This window comes from Sesamum indicum, linkage group LG10 (assembly GCF_026168435.1).
Source record: "Sesamum indicum cultivar Baizhima isolate 11 linkage group LG10, ASM2616843v1, whole genome shotgun sequence".
NCBI lineage: Eukaryota > Viridiplantae > Streptophyta > Magnoliopsida > Lamiales > Pedaliaceae > Sesamum > Sesamum indicum.
The window spans coordinates 5,181,655-5,201,706 of NC_142666.1; the positions used below are offsets into that span (position 1 = coordinate 5,181,655).

General features: G+C 35.1%; 2 protein-coding genes across 2 annotated transcripts; both read right to left on the reverse strand.

The window, feature by feature from the left end:
- Positions 1 to 1,505: 1,505 nt before the first annotated feature.
- On the reverse strand, positions 1,506 to 5,064 carry LOC105172782 (serine/threonine-protein phosphatase 7 long form homolog). The gene is made up of 5 exons (XM_088885914.1): positions 4,193 to 5,064; positions 4,029 to 4,116; positions 3,496 to 3,939; positions 3,192 to 3,417; positions 1,506 to 1,630 (listed from the first exon to the last, which is right to left on the reverse strand). Exons 1-5 carry the CDS (start codon positions 5,062 to 5,064, stop codon positions 1,506 to 1,508), a joined length of 1,755 nt encoding a protein of 584 aa, XP_088742040.1.
- A 12,047-nt stretch (positions 5,065 to 17,111) lies between these two features.
- LOC105172353 (putative O-methyltransferase 3) lies at positions 17,112 to 18,773 on the reverse strand. Its single transcript, XM_020697193.2, has 2 exons — positions 17,838 to 18,773; positions 17,112 to 17,554 (listed from the first exon to the last, which is right to left on the reverse strand). The coding sequence occupies exons 1-2, from the start codon at positions 18,525 to 18,527 to the stop codon at positions 17,267 to 17,269; spliced, it is 978 nt and encodes a 325-aa protein (XP_020552852.2). The 5' UTR covers positions 18,528 to 18,773; the 3' UTR covers positions 17,112 to 17,266.
- Between the last annotated feature and the right edge of the window lie 1,279 nt (positions 18,774 to 20,052).

The following is a 20,052-nucleotide window of genomic DNA, read 5'->3' on the forward strand; positions in this document are numbered from 1 at the left end:
CTAATTTAATACTTTATTTTGTTTAATTAAATTAGTTGTAGTTTACTTATTTTAGAACACCACATGTGAGTTGGACATGTACTGAACCCTCCTCCAGACCATTAACTAGCTGCCACATGAAAAACATGTGTGGTTGCCATTTTATTTATGGATGTCGGGGGTTGGAGCTAAATGTGTCGGAGCAACGAAATATTGTGATCATTCAAAATTTGCATAAAATGAAGGAAAAGAAATAGTGTCCCATTCCTGTTGAAGTAAAACAACCATTCGTCCTTTCGTTTCTCAAAGCATCATTTTTCCATATACTTAAAATATACATATTGATTGTCTTTCAATAAGAGAGTAGATTCACACACTTGATGACACATGTATTTGTTTATTAATATCTCTAATTTTTAGTTACACCAATCAAACTGTAAAAGAAATTAAAAACACAAATGAGCATATAAATAAAATTAAGGGGCTAAATTCAATTTACTTCTATGATATGTTAAATGGGCAAATACCTCTTGTCTAAAAAGAATTAGCAAATTGTTCCTTGTGTTTCAAAAAATAAAGCAAACTACACCCCTATCAATAGTTTAGATAAGAGGGTAATTTGCTTCATTTTTCTAATACATGGGAATTATTTACTATTTCATTCTTCACAAAGGGTTTTTGATTCATTTCTCAAATCACATGGGATAAATTTTTTAACTAAAATCTTGAATTTTCCAACCCAAATCGACAACCATTGTTAGAAATAATAACACAAGGTAAACTATACTTACAAATTATATTATTTCAAAGGATTTTTATCACTTCGTTTTCAGTGTTTCTGACTAAGGGCTCTGCTTCCACCCACTCGTTGAACTAATCTACTGTCACAAGCATAAATTTACATTGACCCTATGCAATTCGGAAGGATCCTACTATGTCTACTCCCTACTGGGAGAATGGGCAAGGTGTTGATATGATCTTAAATGGTTTAAATGGTTCGGTTAGGACATGCTTTTGGTATTGCTCACAATTCTAGGTCCAATTTATCTCGTCTTTATTGAGAGCCGGTAAAAAATAACCTACTCTCAAAGTTTTGTTTGCCAAAGCCATGCTGCCTATGTGGGATCCACAAGCTCCTTCATGTATTTTCTATAGTATGTTCTTACCCTCCTCTGTTGACAAGTATCGTAGGTAAGGTTGAGAGAAACTACACTTGTATAAGATACCCTCTAATAGAACAAACCTAGCTGCCCTACTTCTCAAGTGGATTGCATCCATATCGTCAGCAGGAAAGGTGTCTTCTTTGAGGATAATCCAACAATAGTTTCCCTCAATCCTTTCAATCTGCAACATAGCTATGTCAGTTTCAAGAGAATTCTTGAGAAGAGTTCTTACAGTGACAGTGCGAGTGTTACAGCCAACTAAAGAGCTGACTAGCCTAGCTAAATAGTTAGGTTGTTATTTTTTGTTCGAGGAATTTGGTGGATCTGAAAATTCTTCAGCCGGCCTGTAAACTCATTTATCTCCTAGAGATACTCTTTCATCCATTCTTCCTTAACTACATATCTGCCTTCTACCTGATTTGTCACCAGCTGGGAATCAAAGTAGGTGATCAAGTTCTTAGCTTCCGCATCTAAAGCCATTTTGATACCTGCAATAAGAGATTCATTTTTAGCATCACAATTTGAGGCTTTAAAATCGAATCGAAAAGCATATTCAAGTTTGTCCCCCTCCAGGCTAGTGAGTACTACTCTGGCTCCGCTTCCAGCAAGGGTGGAAGAGCCATTTGCGTGCACAAGTAGTTTCCTTCATCCCCTTCTACGAGTGTGGCTTCATTTATGAATTCAGGTAGTGCCTCAGCCTTTGTGGATGTCATGGGCTGATAAGAGATATCGTACTCGCTCAGCTCGATAGCCCATTTAATCATCCTACTTGAGGTTTTAGTTTTAGGTAATCTCGCTCAGTATAGAGTATTAGTACGTAAACAAGTGGAATGTGACAAGAAATAAGATCGTAATTTGTGTGCTATTAGAATTAAATCCAATGCTAGTTTTTCAAGGTACCGCTATTCGGCCCTATGCAATACCTTGCTTACATAATAGATGGGATTTTGATGTCTTTCTTCTTCCTTGATGAGCATAGAGTTGATTGCCTACAGTCTTACTGCTAAGTAGAGGTACAAGGACTCCTCAAGTGTTGCTTTGGTGAGCAGGGGTAGTTCTGCTAGGTAGGTTTTTAAATCTTGGAATACCTGCTGGCTCTCATCTTCCCAAACAAAGTTCTTGATTTTTGTTATATCTTTGAAGAACGGTAGGCTATGTTCTACTGGTCGAGATATGAATCTACTGAGAGCAGCTATGTGTCTATTAGTCTTTGTTCTTCATTGAGTTTAGTAGGAGGCTTCATCTCTTGGATGGCTTGAATTTTATATGGGTTGACCTCAATCCCTTTTTCAGTAACCATGTATCCTATGAAGGTACAATTATTTAAATAATGCAAAAAAAAAAAAATTATAGATCTGGTGCGATTTTGAATCCTTCAAAATTCTGAGCGGCACCGCGGTGAAAAACCGCGGTGCCACAATTTAAAATAAAAAAAAAAAAGGATTTTACTATGTCACCGCGGTAAAAAAAAAATAATTTAAAAAGCCACCGCGGTGATTCACCGCGGTGGCAATTAAAAAAAATTATATTTCCTGTGTCACCGCGGTAGCTCACCGCGGTGACACAAAATTATTAAAAAAAATAATTTTTTAATATGAACCGCGGTGGCATATAAAATTTTTAAAAGAAAATAAAGAATGAGCCACCGCGGTTCATCACCGCGGTGGCTCATTATTCACGTTTTTTTTTCGTACCTGACACCGCGCTAACAGAGCGCGGAGATTACTTTTCTGCTTTTCCAGTCTCGCTGACACCGCGCTAAGATAGCGCGGTGATAAATAATTTTTCTGTATTATTGTCTGTGACACCGCGGTTGTTTATCGCGGTTTTTTTAACTATATATATCACACTCCATTCCCTCAGTCATTCACATTGAAAAATCGAACGACAACTTCAAAAAATTCAACATTCATTTCTTAGCCCTTACACTCTCAAGAGCAGTCAGCAAAATTTCATACTCCACCGTTGAAGATTTACAATTGGAAAGACGTTTAGTAAGTTATTTATTAAATTCTTATGTTATTTGTTCCTATTAAATATCTGTCCGACCAGTAGATGGACCGGCCTCGGCATGTACGCTCGACGGACCAGCCTCTGTGAATGCGTTCCCACGAGCTGTGTCTGTCGGTCTAACTCGAACGCTTGGATACCGTGAACTAGAAAAGTTCATAATTTCACGTCCGATCGTACGCGCTCGCGCTCGAGTATCTCTTAACGACTGCTGATCATCTCCGGCATTTTCACAATCAATCACTAGCTGCTCCATTCTATTATACTGTTAAACAAAATCAAATTATAAACAGAATCAACTGGCTAAAATAAATGAACATAACATAAATTAGAAGGTGCTTACCACATATTCCCAATCACGGGTGTCAGTCGGTCGATAACCCGGCGTGTTCGTAGACAATATGTTTTGTGAAATTTGGACCCGAGTAATTTGATGATACCAGTTCATATAGTCAGGAACGGTATCACGACCACCTTCAATAATGGGTCCTTCCACCACCATTGATTGCACATCGTTCCATTTCGCAATGTAGTCCGCGTGAAACGTTGCCCAGTCCATGTCCTGACGTCCTCGCCTATCTATTGAGTGTAAACGACGCTCACTGATCAATGGGTTTTGGGGGATGTCTTGCACATAGCCAAATTGGCGAAGAACCCTCTCCGGGTGATGCATCTCCACCAGCGAATAATTGATCAATGGGCATCGTATATTCCACGTTGTGCGCATTGCATAATAGGGCAATGCCTCAAGCTCGACGGCAATATTATTATACGGAGTCCAAATAAACTACAATAGCATATAACAACAATCAATATACTTGGAACAAATGCATCAATTATATTACTAAAAGTAAAAAATAAATCACAACAATATACCTCATTTAACTGCATACGGTCCAAAACGTTCCTTATTATGCGTAGAGCATTGTGCGCCGTATCAGTACGGGATATATGAAACGACCACCTAAAATCAAAATTAAGAAAAGTTAGTGAAATCAAAAATTTTTATAACTATATAAATAAATAAAAAATGTCCATACCGTGCAGCATATGGAGGGCTAGGCAGAATATTGTCAGGGTCAATAATGGTCGGCACTAGAGATGAAGCTTCACTCGAGGGAACGGGTGCAAGTGTTATTATGCGAGACCATGCCCATATCTGCAATAATTGCATGGCACCGCCAATATTAGTTTTCCCTCTTTGTGATGCTGTACATAGCTCCCGGTACAGATAGGCCAACACAGCTGAACCCCAATTTGAGGTATATTCCTCGTGAATGTTTTCCATATGCCGTAAATATAATAATGACACGGTATTCCCTGTAGCATCAGGGCACAACACTCCACCAAGAATGCACATGGCACATATTCGTGCCTCCTGTAGCACAGCCTCAAATGGGCTATCATCATCACATGTATTTTCTAATAAATACTCATATAACACTGACAATTTTATTCTCGACCATCTAAAAGCATCTTCGTTTGGAATAAAACCCAACTGTTCATGACAATAATTTTGCCATTGTTGGGTATTATACCTTCTATCTACCCCGGTAATAAGATTACCTTCCACCGGGAGTGCCCAGATGATCGCGATATCCTGCAATGTCACGGTTGCTTCGCCCACCGTAAAATGAAATGTGTGTGTCTCGGGGCGCCATCTCTCTACTAATGCAGTAATTAAGTGGGTGTCAATTTCAACATGCCCACACTGCAAGACACCAAGAAACCCCATATTTTGGAGTACTTGTAAAACACGTATATGACGTGGTGCTAGTTGGAGGACACGAAAAAAAGCTATATCACCACGTCGTACGGATAATGTTGTATCCGGATTTTCAGATACATCCTCAGACCGATGATTTAATTGCCCGTACAGAACACTGGTATCGATAGGGCCAAAATTAGACATACTGATTTTAAATATTTTTCAAAATTAACTGAGAGGAATAACAAGAAAAATTGCCGAGAAGAGGAAGATGAAGATGAAGATGAAGATGAATATGAAGATGAAGATGAAGCCGAGAGGAAGAAGAAGAAGAATTTGAGAGAAAGAGGAAGATGAAAACAATGTAGTGCTTTGCTTTGCGGTGGAGTGAGATTTCACATTGCAGCTCACACTTAAAATAGTGTGAGCTGCAATGTATTCACGTGAAAGCAATTTGCTGAGCCACCGCACTGCGTGAGTGCGGTGGCTCAGCACCTGCAGCCTGCAATTGCAGGCTGCAACTTTGACCAATTTTTTTTTTCGGTCCTGGTGAAGAACCGCTATCTCAGATAGCGGTTCTTCACCTGTTCATTTTTTTTTTATATTTTATTCAGCCACCGCGGTCACTGACCGCGGTGGCCGTTTATATATTTTTTTTTTTTTAATTTCTGTGTCACCGCGGTGAAGAACCGCGGTGACACTTGAAATTTGTTTTTTTAATTTAAAAAGTTGGCACCGCGGTGGAACACCGCGGTGCCGCTCAGAATTTTGAAGTTTCCCAATTCACACCAAATCTGTAATTTTTTTTTTTTTTTTGCATTATTTAAATAATTGTACCTCCTATGAACCTGCCACTTCGTACCCCAATTGCGCACTTGAACGAATTTAGTTTCATGTGATATTTTCTTAGTACATTAAATGTATTCGCTAGGTCAGCGAGGTGCTGGACCCATCTGTCGACTCTTTACCAGCATGTCGTTCACATATACTCCACTTACGCCTCAACTATTCTCGAAACATGCGGTCCACCGAACGTTGGTGTAGCACCTGCAATTTTCAGCACGAAAGGCATAACAACATAACAATAGATCCCCCCTAATGTGATAAAGCTAACTCGTTTCTGATCATCGGGGTTAAGCATAATTTGGTGATAACTCTGCGAAGTATCCATTAAATTTAGTAGTTCATGGCTGGAGGTGGAATCCACCAACTGGTCTATATGGGGAAAGGGGTAAAAATCTTTGGAGCATGCCTTATTAACATCTCTAAAGTCAACACACATGCGCCACTTATTACTTGATTTAGACACCAACACCACATTGGATAACCATTATGGGAATTGAATTTCCCTAAACATGACGTGCCAAAAATAATTTACTTATCTCCTCTTGAAGATTTTATCCTCTTTCGGCAAAATGCCTCTACTTTTGCTTCACTTGGGGGGAAGCTTGGATCCAAGTTCAGGTTTTTAACTACGATGCTGGGATCAATTCCCACGTGGTCACTGGCTGACCAAGCAAAGACATCAACGTTCTGCTATAAAAGGCGGTTAATTGTCCAACTAGTATAACACTCAATTGGGAATCGATCTTGGTGATTTTGTTTGACTCTTCGAACACCAGCTGGATACTCAGTAGCTCTTCAACCAGCTGAACAAGAGCGGGAATGATGCCTTTCTTATCATTTTATTGAGTAGAGCCTCGACTAGCTTCCTTATTAGGTGGGTCAATCTCTATCTTCCTGTTGCTGCCTCTTATGGCCTCTACATAACACTTTCGATCTTTGTATTGATCCCCTTTGACTTCTACTAATTTGGTTCCAATAGGGAATTTCAACTTCATATGGTACGTAGAAAATAACTGCTAGGAAAGTGTTCAGAGCAAGCCGTCCTAGAATCATGTTATATGTGCCGGCATATCTATGACTAGAAAACGAACCATCTTAGTCCTCCTGGTGGGCTATGTACCTAAAGAAAAGGGAAGCGAAATTTATCCCATAGAGTGGACGACCTCTCCTACAAAGCCATACAGCGAAGTAACAACCAACGCCGACCGGATGTCTCTCAGCTCCATTTGTCACTTGAATCCACAAAAATACGTTGAACAGTATAATTATCCACTGAAGCTGTAGCACCCCCTATCACTACTAGGACTATATCTTCCCTAAACGTCATATTTATAGTAACCCTTGTGTCAATATATATAAATATGCATATAATCATCTAATCAATATGCATACGTAATCCCAACGTCATAACAGGCATAATCAACCCACAACATCATATATACATATCAAACACCACAAGAAATCCATCACAAGTAATCCCTATGCTTACGTTCTCTTTATACGAATAAAATACGATTTGTACTCTAACTGACAAAGAGGAGAAAACTGCATACTGGCCCAACCCGCTTGAGTATAGTGTGTAGACTTAGCATTCAACAGGCAGACACCTCAAAGTCTACTCCTGAAGAAAATGTCAGCAGAGGGGTGAGCCTGCTACTCAGTAAGTATATAACCAGCCCCACATATATATATATATATATATATAGATATATATATCAAAAATAGCTCAAACAAGATAAGTAGGCAACATGCACGGAATACAGTCAATTTAATTCCAACATAATTAGCTTCATCACCCCACATAACTAATTCGCAGTAAAACAATCAATTAAAGTCCCTTCCTTTTAGTTTGCTTAGCAGAAGGTGATATCGTATTTTTTCCGTCAACTCAATCTCACCGTTAAATAAGTTCAAGTGAATCCCCTTGAGAGTCGGCTCATCAATATCATTTCGTATCATAGCTCTTTCAATTCGCATCATAGCTCTTTCATTTCGCATCATAGCTCTTTTATTTCGAAGCATTGCTCTTTTATATCGCAGCATCGCTCTTTTCATTTCATTTCTTTCTCATATCGCATCATAGCTCTTTTTATTTTATTTCGTCTTACAGGTTTTTCAACACATCAAGGGGTATTCACACCACAATTATATTCAATTTCCACCACTCCCTCATTTTCACATATCACCATTCTTATAAGCAACTAGTAACGTAAAATCATATATCAATATATAGTCATTCTCAGATACTTACAGCACATCACCCAACAAACATAATGTCTCAACGTATTTTCTCATTCCACATACACAATTTTGTCAATCAAATTAAATCATTCAGCACTCATATATTTTCAGATAAATCAATATCAGCATGAATTACAAATTTATATAACAGGAATAGCACAAATAAAGGGGACATATATAGATAATACTAATTATTTACTTACCTCGACTTCAGAACGCTTTTATCTACTCAATTGATAGTTGTCAGTCCTTTCACCTTACCCCTGTATCCTATAATCAGTTATACCACATACAATTAATATACGAGAATATCGTAATTTCTTTTAAATATAATATTAAATATTATTCGTACAATTTCTAATAATTCTCTAATATTCCATCTCTATCGAAATATAAATTTTCGTTCTAGTTCTTCTTAGTAACTAGACACTCTAGGCCTCATAAAGATACTTATAATTTATCAAGTAATTCATAAGAATTCATTTAACCAAACCCCTTATATATTTATAAATATCATTTTTAATAACATCCTTAATTAAGTTTTCATTAAAACCCTCATTTTTCCTCCTTAATAACATAGTATTCTTAAATATAATTTTAGAAATATTTTTATGAATTTTCTATAAATTTCTCGCTATTATATAATTTAATTAAACGATAATACATAGAATTGTGTATTTGGTTAATAATTCCGATGGAATTGTATAAATTAGTGATAGTAATATTCGAATCTAATAAATTTAATAATCTAATTAATCAATAATATTATTTTTATATTCGATTTGATATTTAATTCGACACTATTTTAAATAGCCAAACTCGTAAAATATTTCGATTAAATAATACATCGCTCAATATAAACAATATTTAATAAATGGACTAATTAAATAATACAGTTATACAAGTTAATATAAAATAAAATTATAATTTTCGTACCTCCGTTTCTTCGTTTTTTCTCCGCTGAAAAGCGTGTGTTGTGTATTTGTGTGTGTGGACCAAGACAAAGAAAATAAAAGAGAATGAGAGAGTGAGGTGGTGGGCTTCGATTCTTTCTTTCTCATATATACATACATATATATTATTTACTGATATATATATAACATTATTATTAATTTTATTTATTTAATTAGACTTTTTTTAAAATACCCATTATGTCCTTCCTAAATTTCTTGATTAATATATGTTGCCCCCAAATATTATAACGAATTCCAATTTAATTCGTTTAAGTTTTATTATATTCCAATTATGACCTACAATTTATTTACTAATCACTAGGTTTCATAAAAATTTGTCCATTAATTCTACAATTATGTATTATAATCTTTGGGATGTCAGAGAAGCAGAATTACGTCGTTATAGGGTAAATATACTCCCTCGGTGTTAGCAAGACAAAAGTGGATCATTGGTCCCCTTACTGGCGCCTTGTCGTCTATTTCTATAATGGTTCTCGCAGCTCCTGCATGTGCGCGTCTAACTCGACCTATATTCCCGTCAATGGGTCCTCCAGCTATTATATGGATTACTCCTTTAGCGAGGATGTTTTTCAAGCTCATTTCTCAAGTTTGGGCTTCTTTCTTTCTCTGCTCCCTCTTAGCAGTATCTTCGACTAGATGCTCACTCCTGTAGGAGCTATGGTGGCGAGAACGTTCTTCCTTTTCTTTGTGCCTTTTCTCCTTATCCACGTAATCTTTCAGGTAACTGACTTGGATGATTCTTTCTATCTCGTGTCTCAGTTGGCAGCAACGATTGGTATCATGTGTCGTATTCTCTATGATACCTGAAAAAATATTTGGACTTTGAAATTTGAGGCCACCGCAAAGCTGGAAGTCTCGATCGCTATAAGCATCCTAGTAGGGCTGGTAATGAGAGGTGTGTACTGTTCATTTTTTGGATCAAGGGGGTTGAAACGTCCTCATGGCACACCTCTAGCTTTACACATGGAAAATAGCTAGTTCTCCTTTCTTTCGTCCCGACCGTTCTTTTTCACCAGCCAGGCATCTTCCAAATTCATATATTATATTTTTTTGCTCAAGCTAGAACATCCAAAAATTCAACGGTTGGTTTCTTGGTTAAGGACTCAAATAGGGGACCTCCACGAAGTCCCTAGGTGGTTCACTGACGAGCTCCTCTTGGTGGGGTGTAGGCACTTCAGGATGATTGTGTTAAAATGCTTGATGCCGAAAAGGCTAATGACCGGTTTGTTGTATTTCTTGCTGCTGGCAAATTGGTATTGGAAAAGGGAGCTAAACTCTAGAAAGGATCTAACTGATCCAACTGGAAGCTGGTCGAACCATTGCTGCACAGAACTTGTTAGTGTAGTAAGGAAAACACGACACTTACTACCGTTACTATCCCTGTGCAGCTAGACTGCATTTTCAAACTTACGGATTTGTTTAGTTGGATAAGTCTTACCATCATAGGTAGGTAGATGTGAAGGTGCTTGAAAATGAGTAGGGAGTTCTTCAACCATGATGTGTTCGCTAAAAGGAATACCATGTTCAGCAGGCATGGTTTCTTTCTTCACCTGTTGTCGAAGTTCCACAATCCATTCTTCAGGGATTCACAAATACTAGGGCATTAACATCAGGATGTCTCGTTGCCTACAAAAATCAGCAGGGGTAGACTGTTCTTTTGGAGCCAAGCAGGAATCTGTTCGACCAAACCTTGACTTCCTGGTGTCCCGCCTCTCTCCAGTTGGGAAAAGGATCCTGCTCCCCTAGCTTAAGAATCACAGAGGGTTGAGTTGATGGTTCCATGATGAATTGACAAAGTTGCTCATAGAAGAGTGGGTTCATAACAATAGGTCTAACTGTTTGGTCAAAAGTTGGAGCATTGGCTTCGAAGGCTAGATTTGGAATAGGGACATTAGCAGCTCCGAAAGTGGGATTTGTAGGTGGAGTAGTTGGTCTAACTGTACTAGTGAGGGAAGAGTTTCCCTTGTAGGATCCATTGTTACCTCCGTTGTTGGAATTAGTCATTTCTCACGTCAAAGTTCAAGCATTCGCAGAGACGGCGCCAGTGATGCATACCAGAAATTTGACCACACAACAAGGGTTGAAGGATCTTCATAAAATCCTAAGATTATCAGAGGACTAGCCCTGCAAAACAGAGTTTAGCACTTCGATGTTTAAGTCAGTAACGTTTTATGAAGAAATAAAAGGAAAAACTTTAATTAAAGTGAGAATAATGGTATAAAATGGTGATAAGGTGTATGTATTCGTATGGAGTGCAAAATATAAGTTTAGAATAGCACAAAAATTGAGATAAAATAATGAGAGAAAGTGATAGTTTGAGTCTGAAGAATGATGTTGCTAAGTGACTGCACAAAGCCTCAATTTATAGGCTTGTATAGAGTAGGATATTGGGTTAATTGCTAAGTTCTTACAGAGTCGGAACGCCTTTTAAGTTAGGTATCATCCGGAATAAATCGTTTGTAATTTGGATAAATATTATCTGAGATACATGAGTTGGACAGAATCCTGCATTATCCGTCTAAGGATCTGGGAGTTGGTTAGTTGTGGATTTTTCAGCATATCTGTTACTGATTTACTTGGAACCACTTGGAGATATTAAAGGATGATGTGTACAAATGTATTACTAGCTACATGATGTTTCCTCCCAGTTGTATGATGAAGTGTCTAGTTGAAATGAGTTTATTGCATAGCCTTACCAGTTCAGTAAAGTAGTAGTAAAGCCTGTGGGACTTTCTTCCCCATTGATGAGCTTTATCCATCTTGTTGATGGGCCCTTATCCGTCCTACTGATGAGCCAGTTGGGCTCTTAGTTGGTTAGACTAGTATGCCTAGTTTGTGGGCTTGATCCAATAAATCTATGGGCATTACTTATTAATTCTAAGGTCCAATAATAGCCCAAAAGATTTATTTAAACTAATTAAATAAACTGAACCCATTTTCATCAAGTAATCAATCCCATTAATTAATTGAATCAAGCAAAATCAAATTAATTAAAATGTGATTGGCTCAAACTTAATTAATCCTATTAATTTTAAACCTTGGGTCAGCCATCAAATGGACTTTCATATTAACTGATCTACTAATTTATTCTCCTAAATTAATGTAAACTATTAATTCATTTCTTTTGTAATTAATTCCACCATTACTCTACAATTTCTGTAGTGTTTTGTGTGTGACTATTGAGGTTCAACCTGAACTAGACTTGGGCTTGTATCTGACGCAATTAATTAATTAAATCTATTAACCATTAATGCAGAAGTGTTTGTCACCATGGGTAGTCGTCTAGAAACAGTCCATGACATTACAAATAGATGAATGTAGCGTGAACATTTAGATTCCCAAGTACCATACGGGTACAACCTTTCCACCAGTTGTCTTCTGGTCTAAGTCTAGTTTATTAAATTCGGCGTTGGTTCTCATCTTGGACTAGACAACTATACTTATCATTCTATACACATTTACTCCTTTGATTGATATAGGAAACCTTTCCCAATTCAATTAATCATTGTGTTCACAGACTCAAGGAACATAAACACATCTTAGAGCGCATAGATAATATAATTGTCATTCAATGACAGGCGATAGATTTAGTGTTGGAACTTACCGTCCTCACTATATGTTATGATTATACTGGAGAAGACTTATAATGATCACGTCAAAGTTCATAGTCATCTTTCACTAGGCTCAAGATACAACCATCACATATATGCGACTGCCATAAATCCTAAAATCTAAGGACTAAATTATAATACCAGAGTTGAGGAGTACCAGTCATACAGATTAAGCCCCATAGGCTTCCATATAAAGATTCTAAGGGAGCCAATTCAATCGGTTCAATCCTTACCAACCACCCACTAAAGTTACATAGATATCCCACGTCTGTCGGCGATGAGACAAGTAACTTATCTAATAAATCTAACATTTAGCAAGTCTTGATAAAACTCTCGATGCCCAGTCTCCACACTCCCAACTTGGAACATTCGAGACCCAATCATCAAAAGTTGATCTCACAGTTGCCATCTAATGCACAACGCAACTACATTGATTGTTTGATTGTCTGGGGCCTCTATTGTGATACGAGGCAATAAAAGCATAATAGGAAACAAGGGCAACAAAAGATTGCCATCAAATTCATATTTTGCTCACTAATTCAATGTTACATATAAAAAAAATTGCTTAAGTAGATTATAAAAATACCAATTTAATTGATTTTCTCATCACATATTCTAACAGTTGGAACGTTTTAGATCAAAAAATAGATGTTGGTTTTGTGACCGCCATCATATGCGTGATGCAACCCCATAGCATTTATGATCCAAGCGCTTCAATTAAAATGCGTATGAGCTAAACATATTTTAAGGATACAATGAAGTTTGTCCAAAGGACTACTCTCAATTATTAACAGTTTGTTGAAATTAGAACTGTTTAGAATGGTTCATAAGGAACACCAACTCGCTTGATGGTTACCACTTCTAATATTTCGATAATTTTTTAATAAATTTAGTCATTTATTGATAATTTTTTATTCCTTTCACATTGTAATTAATAGATCTCATTTTTTGTTTTTGTAACTATGAGTTATTAGGTCTAAAGTTGTCAATGCAAGACTAAATTTTTTGAAAAATGGACCAAATGTGAGATGTTTAGAACTAAATTAGTCAAAAAAATGACTAAATGTATAAATAGAGTAAGTTACTAGACCAAAAATATAATTTTGCTTTTATCAATTTATAGATGTTAGGGGGTGAAGCTAAATGTGCCGGACCAATGAAATATTAGGATCATTTTAAAATTTACATAAAAATGAAGGACGGGAGATATTGCCGCTTTCATGTGGGACTAAATTATAATTTTGTCCATTTGTTTCTCCAAAATATAATTTTTCCATTTATTTAAAATATAGGGAAAATTGCATAACACCCCCCTTTGCGTTATGCTAAAATTGCACAAAACTTACTTGTATTAAATGAATAGCTATAAAAGACCTTGTAAATTTTGAAACCATGCAAAAAGACCCACTCCGTCCAAACCCAACGAAGGTGTTGTACATGCGGTGGAAATGAGAGTACGGGCCTTTTTTTTTTTTCTCATTTCAGATTTTTTGGTAGTGTAATGGTCCAAAATACCCTTCTCCTCTACTATATATGCAACTTGACATCCTCCGGCAAACATACTACACAAAAATAGGGTTTTAAGTGGGCAAATGTCCAATTTGTCCCTTTTGTTTGAATATAAATAAAAAAATCACTTATAATATTATATATTATTAATTAAATTAAATTATTATTTAATTTAAATATATTTTTATATTTATTTATAAAATATACTAATCAATATAACAATACCTAAAAATTACATCAATTTTTTTAACTTATGTAAAATGTTACATTAAAATTATTAATATATATTTAAATTAAACATTTAATATTTTTTTATTTTTAAATTTTTTATTAAATTGAATAATTTCATATGAATATAAATAAAAATCACTTACAATATTATATATTACTAATTAAATTAAATTATTATTTAATTTAAATGCATTTTAATATTTATTCATAAAATATACTAAGTACATATAATAAATATCTAAAAATTATGTCAATTTTTTTACCGTATATAAAATATTATATTAAAACTATTAATATATATTTCAATTAAACATTTAACATTTTTTTATTATTTTTAAATTTTATTAAATTAAATACTTTTGCTATATTATTACTTAATTTAAATATATTATATTATTTATTTATATAATATACTAAATAAATATAGAAATACTTCAAAATTATATCAATTTCTTTAACTTAGATAAAATATTATATTTAAATTATTAATATATATATAAATTAGACATTTACTATTTTTTATTATTTTACTTAATTTTTATTTATCTCTCTTCTTTCCGCCGTCTTCTCTGTCGCCGAAGAGTCGTCGGCGGTGATGAAAATGGACAAGCTTGACCTTGTTGAAATCGTTTGAACGAGAGGAGTCAAACGATGGTAGTCTCACGCCGTGATTCGTTCATATGACAGCGAATCGACGGCATGAACTTCACATAACAGTGTCAAATTCAAAATTTTTGGATCTCAGCAAAAACTTGATGAAAATAATCAAGTTTGGTCCCTTTCTAATCTTCAGGTCGAGACGAGTCTAGTGGTGGTGGTCCCAGGCCGGAATTCATCCGGACGACGATGAATCGAAACCAAGAAGTTTTGACGATCGTGCTCGGAACTCACTCTCTACGATCAATAAAAATTAAAATTGATGGTATGTATATGTTCGCCTTAAGGAGAGGATTCGAATGGTATAAGCAATGACAGAAAATTCTTTCAGATGACGCTGGAATCTTAGAGAGAAGATTTATGAGAAATAGTATATACGTTGTATATAATGTATATATAAATGAAAAATATATTCAAAATTACTTAAGATCTGGACCATTTATTTTTTACATTCAAAGATCAACGATAATTATAAGAAGGGTATAACGATCAATTTAGTAAAAATTTAACGCTGTTCGGGTTTAACTAACAGCATAGGAGATAATGCAACACTTTGAAAAACATAGGGTTTGTTTTACCTATTCTTTTAGCACAGGGGATTTTTAGCTAAATTCTAAAAATATATGGGGAATTTTTTTATGCAATTTTCCCTAAAATATACATATTGATTGTTATTCAACAAGAGAGGAGATTACACATTTGATGCCAGGTATACACATTGTATTCTTTTTTGGACTAAATGTATAAAACTTCACTCTCCTATTTTGAGAATAGGCTAAAATCCCCCTGCTATTTTATTTTAGTCAGCAAAAAACCACATTCTGTTAACAAGTAACAAGAAGTGGAAGATACGCACGTCTGGTGTGTATAGCAGTCATTTTCTACGGTTTAAATCCATATTTACTTTTATCAAATATGAGATGTTTAGGACTAAACTAGTAAACAATGACTGAATGTGTAAATAGAGTTAGTTACATAAACAAAGATGTAAATTTACTTTTATCAATTTATAGATGTTAGGAGGTGAAGCTAAATGTGCCGGAGCAATGAAATAATAGGATCACTTTAAAATTTGCATAAAAATGAAGGATGGGAAATATTGTCCGCTTTCGTGTGGGAGTAAAATAATAATTTTGTCCATTTGTTTCTCAAAAATAATTTTTTCATTTATTTAAAATATACATATTGAATGTTATTCAATAAGAGAGGAGATTCACACACTTGATGCCAGGTAAACACTTTCTATTCTTTTTTCTTGTAGTAAAATTCTTTATTAATATTTATAATTGTTTACACAACATATTTCAGTTACCACCAATGAAAATTGTAAATATATATATATATATATAGTTAAGGATATATCTCAATGATAGATCTCAGTGCCAAAACAGGATAAATCCGATAACCACTGAAGCCAGCGTCAGAAATGAGATTTGCCCATTCTTTTTCCGTTCTTTCTTTTCCTTTAAATGTAGCCATCATGAGCATGTCAAGGAGGAGTTGAGTTTCAACTGATTCATTCTCCTTCACCACCATCTCGATGATTATCACCTTCCCTCTCTTTCCATTGCTCGTTACTGCTTCTTTACATTTCTTCAGTATCTTGACACTTTCCTCATCGCTCCAATCATGAAGTAACCACTGTCCATTTCAAATTATTGGTCGAGAATATTATACAGGAAAAAATACAAGCAGTCTCGAGATATTGTAAATGAGTAAATTATCTTTTTGTGAAAAAAAATTGTAATTTTTCTCCATGTATTTTTTAAAATATAGCAATATATCCCCTATATTTTTTTAAATGAAACAATATACCTCCTTAAATAGAGAGGTAAATTATTTTATTTTTAAAAAAAAAGAGGGGCTCAATTATTTATTTTTTTTAATCATAAAGATTAAAAAAATATATTTTTTTATTTATATGTAATAATAATATATTTTTTAATTTTAAATTATTTTTTAAAATCTAACGGTTGAGATTAATTAATTAGATCTAACGATCAGTATTTGATCAAAAAAGATCCAACAGTCATTAGAATAAGAAATAATATATATCAAGTAAGGGTATAATGGTTATTTTCTAAAAAAACACCGTTAGTTGGATTTAATATAGAGGGGGCGATAGAGTTGAGTTTTACAAAACACAGAGGAGCTTTTAACCTATTCTCGTAACAAGTAGATATTTTTGCAGACTTTTTAAAACAAAGGGAAGTTTTATGTATTTTATCCTTTTTTCTTGTAGTAGAATTCTTTATTAATATCTATAATTGTTTACACAACATATTTCAATTACCATCAATCAAAAATATATATATATATATATATATATATATATAATTAAGGATATATCTCGATGATAGATCTCAATGGCAAAACAGGATAAATCCTATAACCACTAAAGCCAGCGTCAGAAATGAGATCTGCCCATTCTTTTTCCGTTCTTTCTTTTCCTCCAACTAAAGCCATCATGAGCATGTCAAGGAGGAGTTGAGTTTCAACTGATTCATTCTCCTTCACCACCATCTCGATGATTATCACCTTCCCTCTCTTTCCATTGCTCACTGATTCTTTACATTTCTTCAGTATCTCAACACTTTCCTCATCGCTCCAATCATGAAGTACCCACTGTCCATATCAATTATTGGTCAAGAATATATACAGGAAGAAATTGAAGCAATCTGGTGATATCGGTAAATGAGCAAATTATCTTTTTATCAAAGAAATTTTGTAATTTTTCAAAACGAATCAATTTACCTTCATAGACAAGGAGGTAAATTACTTCATTTAAAAAACATCCGAGATTAATTGTAATTATTTTTTCATAGGGGGTAATTTGTTGATTTGCAATGTGAAGGTAAATGCATTAAACCCCTTTATAAATATGTGAAAATTGATCATGCGAGCTTGCCTTGAGTAGAACTGCATCTGATGGGGGAATATAGTCGAACATATTTCCCTCAATATACTTCAAGTTCTTTCTCCCCTCCAATCCCGCCACAATATGTGGTAGATCAAGCACTGTACAATGAATTTGCGGGAACGCCTGGGCTATGGCCTTGGCCAAAGTTCCGGTGCCTCCGCCTACATCCACGAGGGAATCCAAACCCTCAAACACTTGCCTACAATCTCTAGTAATCACGCTGGCCACCATTGGAGTATCACTTTCCATGCCTTGATCAAACAAATGGCTAAACCTCGAGTTCCGCTCTTTCTTCTCCCAGAATGACGTCCTGTTATTGGCGGTATGAAACGGTGTGGGGTCATGAGTAGTTTGGAACCATCTACTCAAATGGTGCATCGACTCAATAAGGATGGGATCAATTTGGGAAATTACAAAGGGTTTCATGCTCATGGGGCGATCTCCGACCAAAAGACGTGAAGCAGGCGTAAGCGAATAGCCATCCTCATTAGACGAATTGAGTTTTTCTAATACAAAGAAGCCAGAATGCACGAGGATTCGCATGAGACGGTACATGCAATTGGCTTTGGCTTTGTCGACAGCCGGGAGAGCATCTAGCAGTTCAGTCAGGGTCATCGGGCCGCCATGCTTGTGGATGACGTCGGGGATGCCAAGCTCAGTTGCACATTTCAGTGACATGGAGTTTACTTAGTTGAACACCTGATTCCAAACGTGAGCTTCAGCTTCAAGTACCTCAAGAGATTGCTTTTGGTTAACCATCGCCATGTCTTGGATTCCTGAGTTCAAATGAGCAATGTATGAATATGCTATGGTCTGCAAATATTTTCAGGGAGAGTTGGCTTCACAAAGTAATGGACAATGTGATATTGTATGTTTAATTTGGCATATGTTCTTCTTGTAATATAGATATACATATACATATATATATATAGAATCAATGGCGAAGCCAGAAAATAGGCATAGCCTTATCAAAATTTAATTAATTAATTTAAATAAATATTAAATTTAACAAAAGTTTTAAATTAGTAAACAATTGCTTTGTAAATTAAATGCAAAATATAGTGATATAAAGTGTTTGTTTGACCCTGTGATTTAGCAGGTCAACCTTCAGCTTTGAGTATTAAATATGTGAAGTTTTTTCAATTTTGGGATCATTTTGAAAATTTGATAATAGTACTAAATATGTCGAGTTTTCTCATTTTTAAAACTATTTTAAAATTTTCATAAAGCAAGTGACTAAAAATACTGAACCTCCTATCTTATGGGACTAAAACGCTCTAAACACTATAATCACTTCTTCTAAAATCAATTAATTCAAATTAATTCTATCACAAAAAAAGTTTAATAATTAACTGTGCAATCGTCAAACCAAATTATTCCAAATACAATTAACTCTTACAACTATGACTTGACAATCGAAAGGCCACAAAGTTTTCGGTACTAGTAATTATTGTTACATCAATATTGTTCGATGTTGTTTATATAATTGGAATTCTTGCGGCTAGGAACTACTTTTCCATATTATTTTCAAAAAATCACAATGTGACATTCAAATCGAATTATTTATTGACTACAATTATTTCATCATTATCAGCTAATGCTCCATCATATTTGAAGCTAAGCCCTGTCTGCCGTGGCGGCTCAACAGGGCTTAGCTTCATCTCTAAATATGATTAATTATATTTAGAGTCCATCTGAAAATTTAGTAATAATTTGTTTAAAATATATATTAAATAATATAGATTAACAACAATAATTTCCTAGGTAACCTGCCCTCAAAGAGCAGATGCTACGTGCTCTGTGATTACTAGGCGAACACCCTTGAAGCGGCTTGAGCCGACGCATCTTCGATTAGTTGTCGAAAGGCTTCGTGCGTGATTTGGAGCATGGGGAGGGGGGCTCGCTGCCATTCTCCGTGCCCTCTTTCCTTGATTGTTTTCGCTCATGGTCGTTCAATTGTTGATCATTCACAATAGATAGCGACCTCACATCTTGTCCGATAATCGATTGAGATCTTTGCAACTTATTGCAACCCCACATCCTCTATTGCCACATACTATGACCTTATCCTATCTTGCAATTTGTCATGGCCTAAAATCTTATCAATTTATAAAAGTTCAAACTATATATAAAACACAATAGGGTAAATTGCTGCATTCTAAAAAATACAGGGGTTTGAATTGCTAATATATTCTCTAAAAGC

Excerpts from the sequence above, each read along its gene's own strand:
- LOC105172782 (XM_088885914.1), bottom strand. The coding sequence starts at position 5,064 with ATGTCTAATTTTGGCCCTATCGATACCAGTGTTCTGTACGGGCAATTA. Across the intron at positions 3,418-3,495 it reads CCCGTGATTGGGAATATGTG|TATAATAGAATGGAGCAGCT; the intron begins GTAAGCACCTTC and ends TTTGTTTAACAG. Across the intron at positions 1,631-3,191 it reads CGAGGCCGGTCCATCTACTG|GTATCAAAATGGCTTTAGAT; the intron begins GTCGGACAGATA and ends CTCTTATTGCAG.
- LOC105172353 (XM_020697193.2), bottom strand. The coding sequence starts at position 18,527 with ATGTCACTGAAATGTGCAACTGAGCTTGGCATCCCCGACGTCATCCAC. Across the intron at positions 17,555-17,837 it reads CAGATGCAGTTCTACTCAAG|TGGGTACTTCATGATTGGAG; the intron begins GCAAGCTCGCAT and ends TGATATGGACAG.